General features: G+C 39.6%; 1 protein-coding gene across 3 annotated transcripts in view; it reads right to left on the reverse strand.

The window, feature by feature from the left end:
- The window catches only part of ABCA13 (ATP binding cassette subfamily A member 13), a 486937-nt gene that overhangs the window by 202476 nt on the left and 265462 nt on the right, over positions 1 to 18999 (reverse strand). For all 3 annotated transcript variants that reach the window (XM_054559199.1, XM_024249790.2, XM_054559198.1), the window contains one exon: positions 1861 to 2110. In XM_054559199.1, the coding sequence (XP_054415174.1) occupies positions 1861 to 2110 (250 nt within the window). The remainder of the gene's footprint in view (positions 1 to 1860; positions 2111 to 18999) is intronic.

Here is an 18999-nt window from a genome sequence, read left to right on the forward strand (position 1 = left end):
ACTTTATAAGACTGTTAATTGGCACACATTTATAAGGGTAATTTGGCAATATCTACCATAAAAATACTGATGCCTTTGCCCCCCAAAATTCTAATAGAAATGTATGATGGTAAGAATAAGTAGATAGTCACCTAAATCTAGCTAAATAAAGATTCTTATACAGCATTGCCTATAATATGAAAAAAAAACAAATAAATAAACCTTTATATGCCCCCAAAAAGAGACTGTCTAAATAAATTAATGTGCCTCCAACAACATACTACTAAAGAGCCATTCAGTAGTCAGGGTACTGTAGTTTTCATGGGTAAAGTGGTTGTACTGATTTATAAGAAGGGATACAAAGATATTACGGAGTGTAAAAGAGTTACAGAGAGTATTATAGTGTAATCTCATTGTGATAAAAATACAAATGCATGTAGATACAAGTATTATGTATATCATGTGGCAGATTATCCCAATAGGTTTACAGTAGATATCTCTGGTAAAATTATATGTGATTGTTTTTTATTTTATTTTTTGGCTAGCCTGTGCTTTGTATTATTTTCTTCAAGAAACATATTTTATAATCAAAAGACTCAAAATAGTGACAGCTGTTTTATAGTTGAGGAGTGTGACAAGGAGGGAACAAACTGAAGTTTACCATAGATTTTTACTTTGTCCATGTATTTAAATCTGATTCCAAATTACACATCACTACAAAAATAACACACATATTAGTAGGCTCTTAGAGATTAGCTGGTTAAGCTGCTTATTTTAATAAGCATATATATTTGACAAAAGCAGGACTGACACTGTCCTCTTAGTTGTCTTGATGATGAAAAGCCTAGCCAGTATGCTTGTGCAGTTGTAAACCTGTATCACTGAGTCCCAGTCATTTGTCTCCCCATCCCAAATGTGAAAAATTATAGTCACCTTGAAGACGATTCTGCATGTTCAATGTAGTGATGTCTGGGATCACAGCCATGGCCATGCCCGGCAGGGGCCGGGCCTCCCTGACTCTGCACAGATTCTCCTGAATCTAGAGAGGAGCCCGCTAAACTAAGGCAAAGGAACTTAAGGGATCGGTTTCTATTTTAGGTTCCCAACCCTTGTGTATGAATCTGCAACCCAGAAAGCTCTGAGTTCTTGCGTAAATTCATTTGGTGGCAAAAACCCAGGGTCTTCTGAACGCACCGGCAACAGATCCTGCTCAACTGACCCTGGCCTGGGGAGGCTTAGGGCTTCCATCGTGCTGTCATACGTTTCTCCTCAGAGAGGTGTGTGCAACTGTGGGGCTGTTGTCCCAGAAACAACTGTGGAGGGCTTTGTGAAATATACCACATATATCTAATACGTTCTAGAATCCTACAAATCCCGGAGTCTATCCCGCCCTCCTGTGGGGCAGGGCGTGCCGGGCCCTCTGCAGGTCGGCGGGTGACCACTTGCGCCCTTTCGCGCAGGGACTCGGCCACCATGAGGAGGGGTCAGCGGCTCAGGATTCGGAGATCAGGCAGCCTCATTAGCCTTAAGCGCCTGCCCTGAGACAGCCTGAGAGGAGCAAGAGCTTCTCCAAGGAACTCCTCGTGAATTCAGACCTCGGAAATAATGAAAACACTTATATTTCAAGTTTTTATCTAGAATTCTCAAAAGTATCAAAGCTATTGCAATTCATAAGCTGCCTTGACATAATTTTGAAATCAGGGAGGGATAGCATTAGGAGATATACCTAACGCTAAATGACGAGTTAATGGGTGCAGCACACCAGCATGGCACATGTATACATATGTAACTAACCTGCACATTGTGCACATGTACCCTAAAACTTAAAGTATAATAAAAAAAAAAAAAATTTTGGAAATCAAAGGAACAAAAACAACTTACCTGAAAAAGTAGGTCTCGGCCCGCTGGTAATGTCCAGGTGTGAGTCTGAGGGGAGGGTACTCGGTGGCCAGGGGTCTCACCATGAACAAGCCCATGGCCAAGGCCACGAAGAGGACAGGCAGCAGCAGGTCGGCGAGGGTGCTCTTCCCGGCGCGCAGCGTGCGGCGGAGCCTCCGGGCCAGGAGCGCTGCCACTTGTGCGCGGAGCAGCTGGAGGCCCCGCACAGGTGCGGGGCGTGCTAGGGAGCCACCTGCGGGACGGGCGGGAGGAAGAGCAGCTGCGTCAGCTCCGCAGAGGTAACTGCGCTTCGCCTCGTTTGCCCTCTCGGTGACCCTGCGGCATCTCGCGGCCATGGGAATGCGACGCAGGCCCACCACATCAGGACTCCCTTGAGTATCCCCTTTATGCACCTAAAGTGAGGAAGCTGGGCCTTGGGCGGGAAGGCCGCCATGCGAGAGGAAGCCTCGTGGCAACGCGTGGCAGGAGCAGGGCGTGTGCGCTCGGCTGCGCTTAGACCGGACGACACACCTGGGCGGGTCCTTTGCTTCCTCCTCCCCTCTCCCACCATCCTTTTCCTCTCTGTTCTTAACTCCAGGTCGCTCCTGGGAAAACCCCAGCTTATGTGTGGGTCGGGATTCATTCAGGGAATAACCCCACGGCCTGCTTTTCCTCAGTTCCACCGTCCCTGCCCCCCTGCGCCTTCCACTTCCCCACAGGGCATAGGAGAGCCTGGCGCCTGCCCCCTGGGCCTCCCTGCTCCCGCTTCCCTGCTCTGGGGGACGCAGCGAATGTGAAAACATCCTCAGCTATCAGAGCAATCCACAAGCAAAATTCGAAAGGAAAGCGTGAGCTGTGCATCATTCATCTACTGATCATCCGGCCACGCTCACTCAAGAGTGACCCTTTGGGGCCTCTACCAATGAATCTCAGTAAATCTCCTGGAGTTGAGGTTGCACGTTCCAAACAAGCTGTGGAGAGCAGCTTTTCTGTCCACTGGGTGGATGAGAAGCTGGGAGCAGAGACAGAGGCAGCCCATGGACTGCAGTCTTAAACCACGTCCAAAGCAGGACTCAGCCAGATCAATCAGCTGTGGTGATACTTTTTCCCAGTGATTGACTCTAAAGTACTCCAGAAAATCCAATATGAAGTATTTCACAAGAAAGGCGGTCTTATAAAGAACAGATGTACTAAACGGATTGTACTGCTCACAAACACCAAACTGAAACACAGTTAATAGAGAGCAGCAAACAAGTTTGAGACCCAAAAGAGAACATTTTTAAAGAAGCTGTACCATGTGAAAGAGAAATCATTTGTCACAGCATTGAAAAGAGAATTGTAGAGGGGTCATGGGGATAAAAATGCATATCTGAGAAAACTCCTTCATTTGGGATATTTACTGAGTGCCCAGTGTGTGCAGGCGCTGGGCTCTTTGGTTTCTGTCCCCAACATAAGGGTTGAGATAAAAATGTAAAGAAATAACCCAGCACAGTGTAACAAAGTGTCAGGCTGGAAAGAGTTGGTACCAAGGAGTGAGTCCTTGGGATGCTGAGGAAAAAGTGAGAAACAGGCCCAGCGGCCCAGACGTTCAGGTAGAATCCTTGAGATCCCTGGGAGTTTACAGGCAGACAAGAAAATGTGGAAGTCTAAAGATCAAAACAGGAGGTATAAATAGGCCTGGCATTCTCTGTGAATAGCAAGGGAGCAGAATGTGGCACATACGTGTAGCAAGCGGCAAGAGATGAGAGTTAAAGGTGATCAGAAACCAAGACAAGAAAGACCTGCACACCCATTTTTAAGGATTTCAGGGTTTGTGCAGGACAGAAGACTTCCAAACCCAGGAGTCACTTGGGCTGAGTCACATGTTAGACTTCCAAATTATAAGGCAAATTAGTATTTAATTTTAATGAGTAAAGTTCTAATGAGGATGAGGCATTAGGTAGTTAAAGCAGTGGTTTCTAAACCAGGCTGCATATCAGATTCACCTGGGAACATTTTAAATGCTGGTTGCCAGGCCCTATCTCTGAAAAAAAAAAAAAATCCCAATCTCCAGAGACTCAGAGTTAAAAGTGTGTTTTTATAACTTCCCAGAAGATTGAAATTCTCAGCCAGTCTATGGAACCACTGATTTAATGCATTTATCAATGGTGATCCATATACAGCTCTCATAAAGCAGTTATTAAGTCAGCGTATAGACAGATTATACTTCTAGGAAAAAAGTATGTCATTGAACTAAATTTTATGTCTATATCTAGCTCTCTCTCTATCTATCTATCTATATATATATATATATATACACACATACAAGTATATACACCCTTCTTGATGATTTTATGAGGTTATAGTGCTGGATAACACCAATTCTATTAAGTCTGCATATTTATTAGGATAAGTATTTGAATTCTCTAACTCAAGCTAAAATAATTGGGATGTTTTTAGGTGCCCATCCCTGGATTTCTAAAAGTAATTATTGAGATAATTACTTGATATCTTCACAGCCCTTTGACCAAGAAGCTCTTTCTCTGACAAGGTAAAATGCCATACTTTGTTCAAGCTTAAAAGGAATTGAATAGCCACAGTTCACCAAATGTCACAACCTACAAATTAGCCTTTACGTAGCAGCTTTTGACATTCACATCTAGCCACCCATTCTTAGCCACCTACCAAACTGTGCACCTTCTCATATTTGTGTACAGCAGGGAAATGGCTGTAAATACCTGTTTATTTGACAGAAGAGATATTTGTTAAGTGATACAAAACTGACATGACTAAACGGGTATTGGATATCTACTTAGCAATTTACTCTGGTAACAGAAAAGGAATAGAGTAGACTCAGAGAGTGGTGATTTACGTGCACACTGGCCTGGGTTCATTGAGAACAATCATCAGAGCTACTGTGGGGTGGGGAACATTCAATTTTTTAATCCTGGATTTGAACCTAATCTCAGCCACCAACATATCGTGTGGATTCTGCAACATTATTTAACCTCTCTGAATGTCATCTCCTCACTTGTAAAGTAGAGATTTGTAATATTTTCCCTCTATGTAATGAGAATTATTATTAGAACAATTATTAAACTGCCAGAATAAACATAATGTTGACCTGGAGTCATAGTAAATGTTCATCAGACAGCCTCAATAAGTCTGTGGGGAAAGATGTTTCTCATATTAAGAAAAATAAATTTTCTCCACCTTCCCATATATGTTAATTGGACATAAATGAGAAAAATAAAGGGCTAATATAGTTTATGGTTATGAATCAACTACCAATCAAATATTCATGGCTTAACTCATGAAAGTATTCACATGAATAATTTAACAGACAAAATTAAAATGCTGGGCCAAATTGTTATGAATTACCTTCTTTGACTTATGAGTGCAATTATATTCAAGGACTCTAGTTTCATCCATAATCATGCATTCCCATTTACCCTGACCATCAAATTGCTTGGGAAGAATGTCCAAAGAATTTTTTTTTTTGGTCAGTTGGCTGCAATTGTTCAAACATTAACACCTATGAGAAATAGCTTAAATATCAAAGTCTCAGCAAGCATCCAAGAATATGATCTCCACACTACCCAGTTCATCCAAGTGTTCTCAAAGATTTTATAATAAAGCTTTACAAACATAATGCTTTCAAGTCAGTAAAATTAAGATGAATACTCCAAAAGAAAATGGGCACACAATGTTCATGAATATACAGTTAATAAAAGATTTACAAAATAGCCAATATGTAAATATTGTAATCTAAGGCAATAATTTAGTTTTTAAACTAATCAAGATAGTAAAGATTAAAGATAATGTTGACATCTAATATTATTGAGGGTTAAGGAAACGGATCTTCTTATGCATTGCTGGTGGGAGAACAGGTCCATATAGTCTTTCTATTGGAGACAAATACAGATTGCCTTTGATCTCCTTTATCTCAATACAAGAGTTTTATTATAAATAATAAAATAAATTTTCATCACATACATAAACCAGGTGATTTATTACATCTTGCTGGGCGCGGTGGCTCACACCTATAATCCCAGCACTTTGGGAGGCCAAGGTGGAGCAGATTACCTGAGGTCAGGAGTTCAAGACCAGCCTGCCCAACATGGTGAAACCCTGTGTCTACTAAAAATACAAAAATTAGCCAGGCATGGTGGTGTATGCCTGTAATCCCAGCTACTTGGGAGGCTGAGGCAGGAGAATCACTTGAAACAGGGAGGCGGAGGTTGCAGTGAGCCAAGATCATGCCACTGCACTCCAGCCTGGGTGACAGAGTGAGACTCCATCTCCAAAAAAAAAAAGAAAAAGAAAAGAAAAGAAAAAAAAAGAATATAATAACAAGAGGCGAGAAACAACTTAAGTATTTAATATGTAGGAATTAACTGAACAAATTACAATACAAGGATGTAGTAAAATACATTAATCTGCTTAAGGTAATAGTACAGGTAAATACTCATAGAGAATGTTTATTACATTTTGTAAGTGAATAAAGCAATTTAAGATGAAATTATACAGTCTTTTGAAAAATGAACATGAAAGGTGACTCAGTAAAATGAGTGAGAGAGGGAATATGACCCAAGTGCGTGTATTAACCAAAAAATGAGAGAGGGTTAAAACATCACATATGAAATTACAGGAAAACACTCATCATATATCAGATGAAAAATGTTGCAAAGTAATACATATAGAATGAAGATAATTTGCTAAAAGTACTAATATTAAACTATAAAAATTAATATTTTGATATTATGCTTTTAGTGAAAAGTTGCGTCTTATCCAATAATTCATAAACCCTACATGCCATTTGATAAAATGGAAGGTTTTAATTTAAAAAGCGAAGGTGGTATAAGCATTTTTTAACCTACTTAAAAATTTATATTCTTGTGGTGAGATTATGACTCTTTTATTCTTCTTCACAATTTTCTGGGTTTTTTCAGCACTGAACACTTAATCATCTTGTAAACGATAAATTACTTTGTAAAGACTGTACACTTATTCAGGAAATAAAGCATGATTTTATGAGATAGAAACAGTATAATTCTCTGTTCAGTAAGTTACAGAATTCTAGTGCTGAAATGGCTCTCTGAACTAATGTAGATCAAAAGGTTCATTTATTTATAGATAAATCCGGTTCGAGAGAGGTTGTGAAATGAGTTAAATTTGGGGAATTAAATTCAGTGAGTATTTACTAGTGCAAGTGCTATGCTAGGTGCTGGGTTATCTATTTGAAGAAGGGTTTCGAGAAGTTCTTGGTCTTGTAATAGAGTCAAACAAGTAAACAAAACGTGTCAGTGAAACCTGAACAACACAGTGAAATATACATAATGTCAGATTAGAGGAAGCTTCTTCAAGGAGTCAGCCAATGCCAGCAATTCAAAAATAAAAATATGTTTGTGACAGGGAGGGAGGGTAACCAGAGTGTGAAGAAATAGAAGGAATCTCATGCAAAGACACGGATTATGGGGCAGAAATATGCTAAGCTGGTTATGGAAATGGTATGAGGACTATTTTCTGCTGACCCCAGTCATAATGCTGGATTTCAGAATAATTGGCAGACATGAAAAGACATAAATCATTGCATCTGTCTCACCAAGTCAGGGAAATAGAATCAGGTGAGCTGCATGGAAACCTTAACAGTGCTACAGGTTTCCTTGGGAAATATACTTTTAATTCAATAGGTAGACACCATTAAAATGGGTACTAACTTTGTAAATGTCTCACAGGGGAAGTCACACACTGTAGCATCAGGATGCCTGAATTCCAGGCCTGGCTAACCCTGAATACACTGAACATTTTGGACAGGTAATTTTCTTTCCTGTTAGATAGGGTACTCTTCAATCTTTGTTCTGGTATATATATATATATATATATATATATATATATATATATATGTATGTATAAAGTTGTATGACACTTATCCAAATCATTACTGAATTGTCTTATTCAAAACACTTTTGTTTCCCCAAGTAGAGAGCAAATAAAATCAAACATCTTATTTTTAAGGAAGAATAGAAAAGGGAAGAGGAGAGGAGAGAAGGAGAAGGAAGGAAGGAAGGAGAGAGGAAAAAGGAAAGGGAATAGAGAGAAATCAAAAGGAAAAGAAATAAAAGAATGTTTTTGTGGCATGTGGGTGCTTACTAACACAACATAAAACCTGAAAAACAATTATTTATTAAGCATGGCAGTACAGACAGCTAGAAGCCAGGCACAGTGGCTCATGCCTGTAATCCTAGCACTTTGGGAGGCCAAGGTGGGCAAATCACTGGAGGTCAAGAGTTCGAGACCAGCCTGGCCAACATGGTGAAATTCCATCTCTACTAACAATACAAAAATTAGCTGGGCGTGGTTGTGGGTGCCTGTAATCCCAGCTACTCAGGAGGCTGAGGCAGGAGAATTGCTTGAACCTGGGAGGTAGAAGTTGCAGTGAGCCAAGATCATGCCACTGCAGTCCAGTCTGGGAGACAGAGCAAGACTCTGTCTCAAATAAATAAATAAAGCTAGGTTAATTAAATATATTCTTAAAAAGTAAAATCAATATTAAGCCTAATTCTTTAAAGAAGCTAATAAGTGGAGGCTGTATTTATCTAAACTGTTTTATTGATAATCTCATAATTATATCTTATCAATTTACGTGATACTTTATCTGTTTATTTCTTATAACAACCATACTGCTTTTTCAAATGTAATTTTTCTTAAAAAAGCACAATATAGGTAAAAGAAAAATGCTACATGTCATGCCACTAAAATTTCCAGTTCCTATGTGGCTAATTCATCATTGATTTGGTTCTTTGCAATGCCCTATGATTGTAATAGCCAAAATGTCAAAAGATCAAATTAGTATTTCACTTGTGAATAAGGTCATCCCTTAAACCCAGCCACATTTTTGAATAAAGGTTGCTGAAACACTTTTGATTAAACCTATACTGAAAAGACAGTGAGTTGACATTCAGGGAATCAGGGATATTGAATGAGTGGTACGAACCCATCAGTATCACTAAAGGGCTCGTATATACTACCTGGTCAAGGCACCCAAACTCTAAATATGCACCAAAGACAGGTCTTCCTGCAGTCTCTAAACAGCTTCACACTTGAGTTTCCAAACCTGAGCGTCCTTTGCAGTTGTCATTGATGGTTAGGGAGAGAGATAATTTTGCTGCACCATAATTATGATCTCAGCCTTAACCCTGCTCTCTGATTTCTATTTTGGTCACATTTGGGAGGCAAGGTTCTATGGGGGCAGGCATGTGGACTCTTTTGTCAGGCATCTGCCCATTGGAAGTCTGGCTCAGACAGCTCCTCTTGGAAAAGTTAGTGATGATAATGCAAGTAGGAGCCCTTATGGTGGCATCTGGCACAAGCGAGGGTTAATAAATATAGCTAAAAAAAGAAGAAAAATTTCCCTACTGTCAAATCTTCTCTTCAACCTGAGCCTAATGTTCATCTCCCTCACTGTTCTATCACTTTCCACTTACCTGTCTTCTTCATATGCACTGAGGTCCTTGAAACCAGGAGTGGAGCTTAATTTAAATTCATCTCAATATCTTCCGCTTTAATCTCACTCCCCAGCCCAAATGAGATGCTCAGTAAGGTCTGATGGGTGATTGAATGGATGGATATTGACCAAATATTGTATTCAGCATCCCTATCTATGTATTGCCTTCCTGAAGTGAGGCTTCTCTCTCTCCTAGGTCCATTCTTCCCCTCCTCAGAAAACCTAATACCACCTCTGAAGTTCCTTTAACCCCTTGATTTCACTCTCAACTTTGACAGCCATGCCTAGTGGGCCTCATTCAGGAGCAGTTTTCAGGTCACTAAAGGGGCTTCATTGCAACATGATTTTCAGAGTATAAACAACAAAGTTAAAGTAGTTAACAAAGCAAAGTCATGATTTTGTACCATGGTTCAAAGAGAGATAAATGCAGCTGCTCACAGTATTCCCAAGTATCTCTATCCACTAGGGAGAAAGAAATGAGATTATGGAAGTAGGGAGGAAGATGGAATTGAAGGAGTCAGTTCAAGATGCCCTACCCAACTCTCCTAGGCTCCAGTGAGGAGGTGGGTGTTGAAACAGGATTGAAGATGCTTTCAAGAGCCTATTTATCCTTAGCTTCCTGGAGGTAGATATGTTAGTGAAAGTTGCTCAGAGCTAGTCCTGTCTGAATTACCCACTTTTGAGGCAATGACTGCATTTAAGATGAGTTAAGCTCATTTTTTGTTAAATGTCTCACAGGAATATGTTATTCCAGTACAGGAGATGAGGTTTGGAACTATTTATCATTAACCTCAGGAGCTTTATTTAGTAGCTCTGATCTGCATGGCTGGCTGCAAGAATTACACACACTTTCTTCTCTTTTCACTGCTCCTGACAGAAGTTGCTGCTTTCTGGCACCTGCCGCCAGCATTTGTCCTGCCCAAATCTATTTCAATTCCATTTTGTTTTGGCAGACTCTTTTCTGCAAAGCACCCTGCCATTAGCTCTCTGCTGCTTTTAACTAATGTGGAAAACAAACTTTCTTTGGCCTGTATAATTGGCAGCAGCCATGTCCCTTCCCACCTTGCTTCCAGGGAAGGTGGTTTTTGAAATTTGAGGAAATTTGGATAAAGAAGAAAAGACAGCACTCTAGGATTAGCACCATGGTTAAGCCTAGGAGACACACAAATAATTTGGAACAGCTCTCTGAAGAGGCAGAGTTCTAGCAGCCCTTCATAGGATGGGCTGTACAAATAGAATTGTCTTAAAAAGCAAAGGAGAGGTTGCAGACCCTTCAAATTAATCACTGCCAAAATTACTTTCCATCATCAGAAGAAGCAGTAATTAGAAATGAAATACAGAGAATTAAATTGTGGGAGAAAAAAGGAACAGAATTGTATGTAAAGTGGTATTGGCAAATCATAGAGCTGAAAATGTAAATGCAATCTCAGGTTTCATGTCAGGGAATAAGGTTTCTTTTTTTTTTTTTTTTAAAGGGCATGACAAAGCATTATATAAAGAAAACAATCATGTCTCCCCAAATCACTCAGTATTAGATAGATTTGTGATCTTTCACATAAACTTTGAGCTTAAAGATACTCTAATAGGATGTTTCTCATAGTAGTGGCCACAGACCATCTAAATCAAGGAACTTGGGGTGCTCCTTAATGTAAATGTCTAGGTCTTTAGAATCCAAATTTGTGAAAGTTAGGCCCAAGAATATGCCATCTTACTAAGTACCCAGGTGATTTTTAAACTTTCTTTAAAAAAGTCCCTTCTCTTAAAACTACATTGTGAACAAAGTAACCAAGGCAATGGTACATCAGTGGGACCACATCAGTTGCCCACATCAGTGTGGCCAACACTGTGGGTCTGTTCACTCTGTAGGTGGGACAGGGCCCCCAAAGGCGAGATATGTGCAGTGATACATGGATTCCAGAAGCCCTAGAGTAGAACCCAGGTATGGCCAAGTGGTTACCACTTGCCTTGATATGCAGGTGTCCCTTCTCATTCAGCTGGTCTGTTAGTCAGCCAAGCAACCTATATTCCAGGTTTATTATGACAGACACTGCATTCCCTGCCAGAAATACAGCCACACACGAGATAGCTCCACTGGATTTGCATTCTTTCACTGGGCAAAGATGTTAAACACTTGCAATTAGCTATTTAAATACAACCTGCCACAGGTGCTGTGAAGCATAAGAGGGGAGCATGAGCATTTATCAGGAGGGATCTAACTCGGTCTGGCAAGTCGAAGAAGACGCTGCAGAAGAGTCAAATAAATCACATACTGAACAATGAACAAAGATTAGCTCAGAGAAGGGGGAAAGAGGAGACAGCATTCCAGGCAGGGAGAAGAGCTGTTGTAAAGATTCTGGGGGCAAGAAGGAGCTTGATCTGTTTAAGAAACTGAAAGGAGTCCAACTGGCATAGACAAGGTGCAGTCAGGACCCAATCCTTGTATAATCTTAGGAGTCCATGAGCAGAATTTGAATCCCAGAAGATGAAAAACCATTAAATATTTGGGAGTGAGAATAATGTGATCAAATACTTATTCTTAAGACTTGGCTAGGCCGGGCGCAGCGGCTCACGCCTGTAATCCCAGCACTTTGGGAGACTGAGGTGTGTGGATCACCTGAGGTCAGGAGTTCAAGACCAGCCTGGTCAACATGGTGAAACCCCATCTCTACTAAAAATACAAAAATTAGCTGGGCATGGTGGCGGGCACCTGTAATTCCAGCTACTCAGGAGGCTGAGGCAGGAGAATCGCTTAAACCTAGGAGCTGGAGGTTGCACTGAGCTGAGATCTCGCCATTGCACTCCAGCCTGGGAGACAAGAGTGAAACTCTGTCTCAAAAAAAAAAAAAGAAAGAAAGAAAGACTTGGCTGCAGTGTATAGCATGCCCTGATGGAATCTAGGGATGGCTACATATGGAGGGCAAGAGGAAAAGGCTCATGAATAACTCTGACATTCTGGTTTGTAAACTAGGTAGAGAGCAGCAATATTCTCTAAGACCAAGAATGAGCCAGAGGAAAGTTTTCTGGGTCAAAATCATGAGTTGGACTTAAACATGTTGAGATGGAGGTACCTGGGATGCGTTAGAATGGAGTTGCTCAGCAGGCAGTTATAGCCAAGAGCCAAGAGAGGTGATCTGAGCTGACCCCAGATGTATGAGCAGCCACAGTACGGGAATGAGGAAACCTCACTCAGGGACAAAATGACCCCTCGGAAGAATAAAGATAGAAGAGAGCTCAGGGACTGCCTGAGCATGGTAGAACTCTAACAGATGAAGGTTAGGATGAAGGAGGAGGTGAGGTGAAGACGAGTACTCAGAGGAAAACAAGTGATGTGTCATAAGGTCCAAAGAAATAAAGTTTTGCCCAAAAAGAGGATGCTGGATACAGCTTAGAGATCAAGGATGATGCCTTTTGAAACTAGTGATGTGCTGGTCACCAGTGAAATTAAAACAGGCCTTTTGAGTGAGATGGTGGGAGAATGGCACATATCTGAGTTGACCGAGGCTCAAGTGAGAGACGACGATGCAAGTCACAGCTTGTCTCCACAGCTCTTGAGAAAGAAGTTTGGCTGTAAAGGGGAGAGAGCTATGGAGGTAACTGGAGGGAAATGATTTGAAGGAAGGGTTTTGTTTCTCTTATGCTGCTTTGTCTTTAGCAAAAGAAGAGCCATGAGCATGTTTAATCCCTAATGAGAAAGATTCAGGACAGGGGGAGGCATTGAAAACAGAGAGCAATGAATTCTTCCTTCAAAGGTGGGAAAGGATTCATCTTGGCAAAGAAATCAGCCTCACCTAGGAAGAGGGCCCTACTGTCTCCTGTAACAGGAAGGAAAGAGGATGCAGGTGGGAGAGGGTGGGAGGTGGATGGATTTATTCACTCTTATTTTCTTTCTGAGGCAGGAACTCCCTCCTCCAATGGGAGTGGGAAGAGGAGGAACCAGAGGCATGAGGAGAGAGGACATTTGAAATTGACTTGGCACAAGAAGTGAGAGTTGGCCAGGGAAACATGGTTAAATTTCTGGGCAGTGTTGACAGTCCTGTTACTAAGAATCTACTATAGAGCCCCCAAACTCTAAATGAGAAAAATGCTAAACCTACCGGGAAAAACTGAAAACCATGCGATGAGTAACAACAAATCAGCAAAGTAAAGCCTGTGAGAGAAGCATGTACTAAATATGGGAGGAACATGTAGGACAGAGTAAATAACTGCTTAGAAGAGCTGAGAGGCTTCCAGAGGAGGGATGGTGTAAGCAGAGGATGCGTGAGTGCTATGCCATGGCCAGTGCCCGTGGGGGCCAGCTTTTACACTAGATCAAGTCAAGTGGCATGAACACACAGAATGCCCCATCTCATTGTGGAGTGGCTGGCCTGAGGAATCAACCAGCTGAATTCTCACATTGCCCATGTGTAAGCTCAGCAAGGAAATGACTTCCCCAGTTGTATTAGTCAGCTCAGGCTGCCAAACAAACTACCACAGACTGGGCTGCTGAAACAACAGACAATCATTATCTCACAGTTGTCAGCACCAAGAAGAGCAAGGTGTGGGCAGGGTTGGTTTCTCTTGAGGCCTCTCTCCTTGGTTTGCTGACGGCCGTCTTTCCCCTCACATGGTCTTATCTCTATGTGTGTGCATCCCTGGTGTCTCTTTTTATGCGTAAATTTCCTCTTCTTATAAGGATCCACCCATTTGATGTCATTTAGTCCTCATTACCTTTTTTAAAGTCCTAGCTATAGTCACATGCTGAGGTACTGAGGGTTAAGACTTCAACAAACAGGAAACACAGTTCAGTCCGTAACACCAGCGCACAGCTAGAAAGCCACTAAAAGAGAGAATAGCCCCATAACTTATGATTGTAAGTAGAATTCTTTTTCCACCACACCAGAACAGTGTATCTCCAGATGTGATGCATGGACTAGCAGCAACTCCTGAGAACTCGTTAGAAATGCAAGTTCTCAGGCCCCATCCTGGACCTCCTGAGTCAGAAGATTTGGGGGTGAAACCCAATAATCTGTGTTGTAACAAACTCTCCAGGTCATCATTCAGTTGTGAGATCAGTAAATTTCTCAGGAAGCTGACTAGTTAATTCAGTGATTTATGTATATTCTAAACATTACACTAAGCAGTTAATATATACTAAACATTATAAATTCAATGATTTATGTATATTGAGCCTTGGAAAAGCCTTTTAAAAAAATAAAAATTATTTAAATTATTTTAAAAAATGACCCAAAGGGACTGCAATGGCAGATGTATAGCCATAAGAAAGATGATAAATATAGGCATTGTGCCTGGATGGGAGTTTCATGCTGAACCTGGTGAGGGTTTGGGCAAATCAGATAACATTTCTAAACCTCAGTTTAGAGGTTTAGAAAATAACTGCGAGAAATGAATGTCTGTTGTTTAAGCCGCTCAGTCCGTGGCAGTTTGTTTGGCAGCCCAAGCTGCCAATACAACTACAACTTGGGGAAGTCATAATACAACTGGGGAAGTCATTTTCTTGAAGCACTTACACATGGGCAATGTGAGAGTTTGACTGGTTGATTCCTCAACCCAGCAGCTCGGCAGTGGGAAGGGACACTCTGTGTGTTCATGCCACTTGACTTGATCTAGAGTAAAATCTGGCCCCATGGCCACTGGCCATGGTACAGCACTCACACAGCCTCTGTTTACACAGTCTCTCCTCTGGAAGCCTCTCAGCTCTTCTGAGCAGTTATTTACTCTGTGCTACATGTTCCTCCAACATTTAGCACACAGTTCTCTTGTAGGTATGCTAATTTGTTGTTACTCATCGCACAGTTTTCATTTTCCTCGCAGTAAGGTTAGCATTTTTATCATTTAGAGTTTGCAGTCTGTATAGTAGATTCTTAGTAACAGGGCTCTCAACACTGCCCAGAAATCCAAATCACATCTCTATAACATCCAATAACAGAGATAGGAAAGTCTGTTTGCAAATTGGTTGTAATGATGAAGTGAGAAAATCCAAATCATGTAAAGTGCATATCATAGTGTCCGACCCACTTCAGGCAGCTAATAAATAGTTTCTTTCTCCATGAAGGAGTGACTTCCACACTCTGCGGTGCAGAGACAAGGACAAAAGTGCAGTTGCAGGCATCAGTCTTCATAACTCATTTCTACAGAGCTACTAGGGTCCCTATGATTAAAAAGTATATATTTTATATTTTATTTTGCCTTCATCAATCCCTCAGAAAAGCAAGGAGTGAGTTATTTCAGAGCTATCCCTTAAAAGACTATTTCTGAAGACATATGGCATCTGTAGAGAGAAGGGGTGCCCATAGGCAGGTGCAGCCCAGGAGTAGGAATCAATAACAAAAGAGTAATCTTTGAGGGCACCAATAAGAGAAGAAAGGCTTTTGTAAATGGTTATTCTAGAAATTGAATTTCTCTAGTGTAGATCACATACACACACAACACAAAAAGCAACTAAATCACTTTACTTAGAAGACATTAATGCACGCTGTGTCCAGTATCCTGAGCTAATGTTGTGATTAAGTTATATCTACTAAGTAACATAAACTGGACTTAGGTTGAGGACTCATGTGGAGTTTTATAGGAGGAATTTGCAGAATATAATAAAACTGGCAAATGTAGGCAATCTCATACCAAATTTGTTTTAATGCATCCTAGACTTACTTCTTATTTGGTAATGAAATACTTAAATTGATTCTTAACTAATATACATTTCAGTTCCCAGATTTATAATTTGAATGATAACTAAAATTGCATTTTTATGTCATATTTTATAATGGCAATAAAAACATAATTTTTCTTTCTTCAGGGTTCTTTCTTAAATTCAAAACATCACTCTTTTTCATATAGCATTATCTTTTATTGCACGTGTTTTATTTCCAAATTATTTACATGGGTTTTTTAATAATGTTCTCCAAATTCAGAACATAAAATTATCATTTCTAAAACAGATGTATAAGCATAATAAAGAGGATATATATATCCTATATAGAGGATATATATAGGCAATACATCTTCAGCATAAATTATTCTAACTTCCCACGATGACGAAATGTTTATGAGAACCTAATAATCATACTTTCACTAAATTCAATCTTACATATAAAAGTTAACTAATATTTTTTAAAACTGAACACTCAGAAATTAAACCTTTAGGCAAAATGCTAATAATCAAAAAAGAAATAAGGCAAAATGCTAATAATCAAAAAAGAAATAATGTATATGTCCAGTTTAAGCAAATTTTGACATAAACAGTAGAATGTAGAGACCAATTATGATATATGCAGGGAATATTACTACATAGAAATTACACAAGCAATTACATAGATGAATTTCAGGGACAAAATACATACTTAGAAAAAAACACAGACTTTTATATATACTGTATGATTCCTTTTATATAAAGTTCAGAAACAGGCACATTTATTCTAAAGTAATTCATTTACCCTTGTGAGGAGGGATTTGACCTGGAGAGGATGTGAGGGTGCCTGCTGAAGTACTGGGAATGTTCTAGCTTAATCTGGGTGGTGGTTACACAGGTATGTACCATGGAAAAATCCATCTGGTTGTACAATTAACATCTATGCCATTTACTATAAGATGTATGCAGTTTATGTTAGTGAAAATAAATTTAGAACACTATTCTTAAATAAATATGTAATTTATGTGTAAAGGTAAGAAACAACATTGTTACCAAACAGGAAATGCAAATGGCTAATAAATATAAAGAGAGGATCAAGTTGTGGAAATTCAGTTTAGCTTGTTATAATACTGTTTTGGTAGGAAGAAGTCTAAAGTGGCCCCCAATGACTCAAACTCCCATACAATCCCCTCCCCTTGAGTGTGAGTGAGACCTTGAATACAATAGCTGTCACTGCCACAATTAAACTACGTCATATGACAAAGGTGAAGACATTTTACAGATCTCATTAAGAACGCTAATCAGTTGCCTTTAAATTAATCAAAACAGATTATTCTGCTCACTTTGAAGACGTAAACTGCCAGTTTACTTCTGACAGTGCTCTTATAAAATTGCTTATGCCCTAGGGTAATTCTATCACTTTAGTATGATTGTGCCTGTTTTTGAGCTTTATGTAAAAGGAATTATATAGTATTACAAAAGTTTGTTAATTCTATAAATGTATTTTTTGCTTATCTAATTTCTATTTAGTAATATTCTCCTGCATATATCATAATTGGTCTCTACATTATACTGTTTATGTCAAGTTTTATTTTAACTGGACATACACATTATTTTCTCTTTTGGTTATTAGCATTTTGCCTAAAGGTTTAATTTCTGAGCATTCATTTCCTTTGAGATACGTTTGTTAATAACTTTTATATGTAAGAGAGAATTTAAAGAAAATATGATTATTAGATTCTCGTAAACATTTTATCACATAGCTAAGACCTAAGGGTGACTTCTCCAAATTGAGAGCAGGCCCTAGCTGACAGCCAGCCAAAAAATGGGCACCTCAAGGAATTGATTCTGCCAAAGACCTAAATAAGCTTGGAAGAGACCCCTGAGCTCTAGATAAAAATGCACTCCTAATAATACCTTTATTCAGCTTTATGAGATCCTAAGCAGAGAACTTGCCAGGCTGTGCCCAGCCCCTTGACCAAAAGAAACTGTGAGAAAATAAATAGGTCTTGTTTTAATCTGTTCTGTTGATGGTAATTTATTAACAGCAATAGAAAACTAAAGTAAATTTTGGAAACTGGAAATGGAGAAGTGACATAACAAATATTAAAAATGTAAGGGTAACTTGAAATCATGGAATGGGTTTGGATGAAAGAGTTTTTGGAAGCATGCTAAAGGAAACCTAAATTTCCTTGGTTAGATCATTAGTTTAAAAAAAAAAAAAAAACCTTAGCAAAATTGTCTTCTGCAGTTATGTGGTTATGTGGAAAACAGAATTTGTTAGCAACAAAGTTGGATATTTAGCTAAGGAAATTTCCAAAAAAGAATTGAAGGTGCTGTCTGGTTTCCACTAGAACTTATAGTAAAATGAGAGAGGAGAACGATAAAATGAGGAAAGAAGTGTTAAGCAAACAAGTAAACAAAAAGTAAGTAAAGAAACATAAAATTTTGATAACTTTCAGCCTCAACAGGTTAAAAAGAGAAAAGGTAGTAAAAGTTAAGAAAAGCTATTGATAACATGGCAGAAAAAAAAATACTGAGTATGTGATTATACATCCTTCTGCTCAAACCTCAAAAAGCTCACAAAATGCCAGTATTTAGTCACAAAATTGGCCCCTAAAAAGATTAAGAGGATAGAGTGACATCAGCAAGATGTCAGATTAGGAAGTCCAAACTCCCCTGTCCCTATGGAAACACTAAATAAACTACAGACTGCTTAAAACAACTTTACAAGAGCTCTGGAAATTAGTCTAAGATCTATAGCAACCAGCCAAACTCCCAGTCAAAAACAAACAAACAAAACACATTGAAATGGTAGGAAAAATTCTGTGGTGTTTTACTTGACTTTGCTCACCTCTTCCCATATTGGTGGGGTCAAGGAAATGGCTCAATTCCTGATCTCTCCTTCAGGGCAGAAAGAGCAAAGTGCAAATTGTTTTCAAAATGCTTGCCTGGCTGTAGAGTGCCCAAAGGACTGGTATCTGTCTCACCTGATTCAGCAAGCACACAAGAATGAGAACATAGTTCAGAA

Source organism: Pongo abelii, chromosome 6, assembly GCF_028885655.2.
Source record: "Pongo abelii isolate AG06213 chromosome 6, NHGRI_mPonAbe1-v2.0_pri, whole genome shotgun sequence".
NCBI classification, from domain to species: Eukaryota; Metazoa; Chordata; class Mammalia; order Primates; family Hominidae; genus Pongo; species Pongo abelii.